At 42.2% G+C, this 5,378-nt stretch overlaps 1 protein-coding gene across 2 annotated transcripts in view; it reads left to right on the plus strand.

Annotated features, from left to right (window-relative positions):
• The window catches only part of SEMA4D (semaphorin 4D), a 100,003-nt gene extending 95,731 nt beyond the window's left edge, over positions 1-4,272 (plus strand). For both annotated transcript variants that reach the window (XM_066569246.1, XM_066569243.1), the window contains 2 exons: positions 2,553-2,650; positions 3,158-4,272. In XM_066569246.1, the coding sequence (XP_066425343.1) occupies positions 2,553-2,650; positions 3,158-3,187 (128 nt within the window). In that variant the 3' untranslated portion in view covers positions 3,188-4,272. The remainder of the gene's footprint in view (positions 1-2,552; positions 2,651-3,157) is intronic.
• The last annotated feature ends 1,106 nt before the right edge of the window (positions 4,273-5,378 follow it).

Genomic DNA, 5,378 nt, shown 5'->3' on the forward strand with positions numbered 1-5,378 from the left:
CTCTACACCCCCCCCTCAAAGGACTAATGTAAAATAGCAGTTATGATCTAGAAATTGAACCAAAACCTGATAAACTGATTCAAAAAACCGGAAAATCAGATGAGTATTGGAGAGCTACCAATAAGTACTCTGATAGAATTATACAGGCTAATGTAGAAAAATTCTTTAATTTATAAGGACTTAAGGAAGTCATATGGTAAAGATAAGCCCCCACTATGCTGGATTTTAAAAATTGCATAATCTGTAAACCACTTATGGTTTGGATTGGGCAAGGTCATTCTCTCTGCTCCATTTGGACACTAACTAGGCAGGAGGGCAGTTAGGTAATTTCAGCAGCTGCAGGGTTTTGTGGCATCAAGACTGCCTGCTGCAATTAGTGCTTGAGACCTTACACAGGTGTAGAGAAGGTCTGAATAGTCTTTAAAAAGACAGCAGGAGCAATGAATATGATACAGAAGGGATTTTCTTGGCAAGATGAAGGAAAAATTAAGAAGCTGGTTAATACCAAATGTGAGTCTGTCGAGGAAGGCTCAATGCTTCTTTTTGCAATGACAGAGAAAAGCCATGCAATCACTCCAGTTACTTTGAAGTCTGTCTCAGAAGCAGAATTAAGAGCATCTCAACCAAACCCCTGTAAATGTACAACAGACAGAGGGGCTCTCACTGTGCTCTAAAAACATATGACTGTTGCTACTGTCCCAAAAGATAAATAGAAAATATGTCACCATCAGTCTTACATTCTGCAAAAAAAGCTGGCAAATAGACCAAAATGCAGCCACATAGCCCTTTTAAAATTACCAGTGTAAGGAAGTATATGGAACTCTTGAGTGAAATGATGTGACGTCTACAAGCGGTCGAAGGATCAGACCCAGCCAGAGTGGGTTTAGGAGGGGCAGGTCCTGCCTGACTGACCAACCTGGTCTCCTTTTATGACCAGGTGACCTGCCTGGTGGATGCAGGAAAGGCTGTGGATGTTGTACCTGGACTTCAGCAAGGCCTTTGACACTGTCTCCCAGAGCACACTCCTGGGAAAGCTGGCAGCCCAGGGCTTGGACAGGAGCACTCCTTGCTGGTTAGGAAATGGCTGGATGGCCAGGACCAGAGAGTTCTGGTGAATGGTGCTGCATCCACCTGGGGCCAGTCATCAGGGGTGTCCCTCAGGGGTCTGTGCTGGGGCCAGTTCTGTTCAATATTTTTACTGATGACATGGATGAGGGTGATGAGTCTTTCATTAACAAACTTAGGATGATACCAAGTTAGGGGGGAGTGTTGATCAATACAATAGGAGGGCTCTGCAGAGGGGCATGGATAGGCTGGATTGGTGGGCCAAATCCAGCAATATGAGGCCCAACAAGACCAAGTTTTGGGCCTTGGACCAAGTCCAAGTGTTGTGGCCACATTTTGGACACAATAACCCTTTGTGTGCTACAGGCTAGGATCAGAGTGTCTGAGCAGTGCCCAGACAGAAAGGGACCTGGGAGAGCTGGTGACAGCAGGTGAACATGAGCCAGCTGTGCCCAGGTGGCCAAGAAGGCCAATGGCATCCTGGCCTGTATCAGCAGCAGTGTGGCCAGCAGGAGCAGGGCAGTGATGGTACCTGGTACTCGGCACTGGTGAGGCCTCACCTTGGGTTCTGTGTCTGGTTCTGGGCCCCTCAGTTTAGGAAGATGATGGAGAGTGAGGTTGAGATGCTTGGAATATGTCCAGAGAAGGGCAGCAAGGTTGGTGAAGGGTCTGGAGCACAAGTCCTGTGGCTGAGGGTGCTGGGGCTGTTTAGCCTGGAAGAAAAGGAGGCTCAGAGGAGACCTCATCACTCAGAACCACCTGGAAGGAAGTTGTAGCCAGGTGGGAGGTCAGTCTCTTCTCCCAGGTCAAGAGGATACAGGCTTAAGCTGTGCCAGAGGAGGTTTAGGTTGGACATTAGGAGGAATTTCTTCACAGAAAGGATAATTAAACATAGGAGTAGGCTGCCCAGGAAAGTGGTGGAGACACTGTCCCTGGAGGTGTTTAAGGGAAGACTGGATGTGGCACTGGGTGCCATGGTCTGGTTGACAAGGATTTGATCATTGACAAGGATTTTACAAGGTTGGATCATTGGTTAGATTTGATGATCTCAGAGGTCTTTTCCTGATTGATTCTGAGGTCCTGTGAATACTGAAAAATGGGAAATACTAACTGGACATATCCATCATGTTAACTGGTCCTCTCCAACATGTCACTCTTCTGCCCAGGCTTATGATCTGCCTGGAGCATTCCTGTGCTTGTTAGACGGGTTTGAACTACTAATTTGTACATCCTACCTTCTAGATCTCGAATGACAGATAATGGCACTAAACCCCTTTACTCTGGAGGCTATAAAGTTTGCTGCACAGTGTAAGAGACATAACATTTAAACAAAACTTACTGCCAAATAACATGAAAGGATGTAGAGCAAAATGAAGGATGGGGGTTCCTTCTAGCCCCATTCCTGCAGGACAGGCAGTCCTGGATCTGATCAGGTACTGACTTCTGCCATTATATGGTTATGTAATCATCCCCATTTCCATTCTCAGATAGTACTGGTCAGGATGCATGGACCAAAGAATTTGATACCTGGAGAAGTGCCATCAGTGAACATGACAAGATGATGCAAAACTGGAGGAAAACATGGGTAAGACTTTTATAGACTGCCTCTTGCACTTCTGCAACTGCATGTACTTACATAACAAAATGATCAGTGTTCCAGTACAACACATCATTCCCGACCCACTCAGCAGTAAAGTCTATGTATGACATTTATTGCAGCTGTGTCAGCTTATTCCTTCAGTCCACTAGCCAAGTGCTCATCAGTCAGTAGTTCTGTTCCTGCCCAACACAGTAAGTCTGTGTGTAGTGAATGGAGTAGATATATTTCATCACATCTGTAGACTAACTGGATTGCAGAGACTACTGGACTTTATAATGGTACTGTCCATAAAAGCTACCTTTTTTTTTTTTCATTTTTAAAAGAAGTCCATATCCATCTCTTAATATTTTTTTTCCAACAGCTAGAAGATCACTTTTGAAAACCTTAGATATTATGTGCTTGCTGCCTGTGGAACAGTTAGTATAGGCAACCTTAAGCCCCATTTTCATTTTTAGAGTGGTATTAACACATCATTCTAAAATTTTTCTTCAGGAGACCTGCAACAAGAGAAACAGCCTCTAATGGACAAAGGAACTAACAGGCTAGAAGGAGAAACATACGCAAGTTAAGAGTACCTGTTACTCTTATTATTATAGCATTTGGAGATGTCTTTTCAAGTGTTAGTGCTGACATTAAAACCCATATTCAGGAGAATCACCTCAAGCATGAAGTGGAAGGGGATATTCTTACTGCACCAAAGCTGTTACATGGTACAAGAGAGGCCACCCATCCCATCCCTGGTTTTCTTATGTCAGCTATTTTAGCTTAATAAAGAACAAAAGTAGTCTCAGCAAGATTTGTGCTGTTCAAAGAATGTGATATGTTTTCTGTTTTGAGTTCATTAAGCCAACCAGATAATTTTGGGCTTGAGGATCTTGGCATAAGATTTAGAAATTAGGACGTGGATCACATTTATTTAAAGGCATTTCAACTTGTACACTTATTTTTCTTTTACTATGTTTACCCTTATGGTGCCAGTGCTTTGAAGAGCATTCCTTTTTAGTGTCAGCAAGCTCATTTGTTCAAAGGTATTTCCTTTGGTAATTGTGCTGGGTTTAGTTAATTTTCTTCACAGTGGTTGGTGTGAGACTTGATGTTCTGGATTTGTGCTGAACACAGGGTTGATAACGGAGAGATGTTTTTGTTATTGCTGAGCAGGGCTCACACAGAGCCAAGGCCTTTTCTGCTTTTTGCACTGCACAATGGCAAAGAAGTTGGGGGTGCATGGGAGGCTGGGAGGAGACACAGCCAGGACAGGTGACCCAAAATGACCAAGGGGATATTCCAGACCATGTGGCATCATGCTCAGTACATAAAGGCAGGGGGGCACGTTTGGAGTGATGTCATTTGTATTCCCAAGTAACCGTTATGTGTGATGGGCCCTGCTCTCCTGGAAATGGATGAACACCTGCATGCCCATGGGAAGCACTGAATGAATTGTTTTGCTTTGCCTGTGTGCATGGTTTTTGCTTTTTCTATTCAACCTTCATCATGTCAACCCATGGTTTTCTGGATTTTACCCTTCTGATTTTCTCCCACTGTGAGAGGCTGGGTGGTGCTGGCTGGGCTTAAACCATAGTAATAAAGTTTCTATACCAAATAAAGAAGTTCTGACTAATGCTTAAAATACAAATAGATTACAAAGTATGCAAGAAGACTTTTTAGTTTTTGCAAATTCTTCTATATTTGAGATAATGTAGCTTAAAAATTCTATGCTGAATGAATTCAAAGACCATTCCTTATGATGATCAAGTGTGATGATCAGACTGAAGATGTGAGGACCTACACACTATGCACAGTAAAAGTGTTCTACTGCATTACTGCTCAGAGTTTTGTCCTTCTGCACCTAAGAAACAAAAGTCGGATGTATATATTAAATTTTCTCTATCTGCTCAATCAACAATCTGGAAGCAAGTAAGTAATAAATAATCTGGAAGTAAGATGCTCCCTAATAATGAGTCAGCTCAGGCGGAGAGCTGATTCGAGTGGTATCAGAAAGCTTCATACTCATCCCTAAGTTCTCTCCTAAATGGTAAGATTTAAATCAGAGCGTTTCTCACATTAAAGAAAGCAGTGTCTCTTCATGCTAAGACTTGAATGATCCTTTTTTTTTTCAGCACCAGACCACCTTGTCACACATGCAAGGTGAAAACTCATTTTTCCCCTACTTTTCTTAACCATTTTCCCTGTTTTTCATGTAGGCATTTCATTAATGATGATGCAGACTTCCAATACCACCAGAGTTAATTTTTTCTCATTTGTTATCATAATTTTTTTGCTCTCAGGACAACTATAAATAGACTTTTCTTGAATTGTTTCTCCTCCATTTGTTGAACCGATTTGGAGCACACTTGACATAGTTCTCTGCTCCAAAGTTTAGTTCTCTGGAGTGAGTGGGATTACAAACTAAGACAGGGGTCAGGATTATGGATGATGTAGCTAAGCTTTGCTTTGCTTCTGCAGGAAATTACTGCAAGTAGTAAAAAGTTGCCAATTTTTTTGTTTAGTTCAATTTTATGGGGAGGATAAAAAAGAAAAAAAAGAAAAATCTGTGTACCAGCATTAGTAACCATGGCTGTGACACCTTACAGTAAATTTTTTAATACCCTCTAAGAACTAGAAATAAGTCCCTAAGATTGTGAACATGTAATGTTTCTGAGGTTTTATGCTCTTCTAGAGTAAGACAAAATAGAAAACATGGTCAAAACCCAAA

This window comes from Molothrus aeneus, chromosome Z, assembly GCF_037042795.1.
Source record: "Molothrus aeneus isolate 106 chromosome Z, BPBGC_Maene_1.0, whole genome shotgun sequence".
Classification (NCBI taxonomy): domain Eukaryota; kingdom Metazoa; phylum Chordata; class Aves; order Passeriformes; family Icteridae; genus Molothrus; species Molothrus aeneus.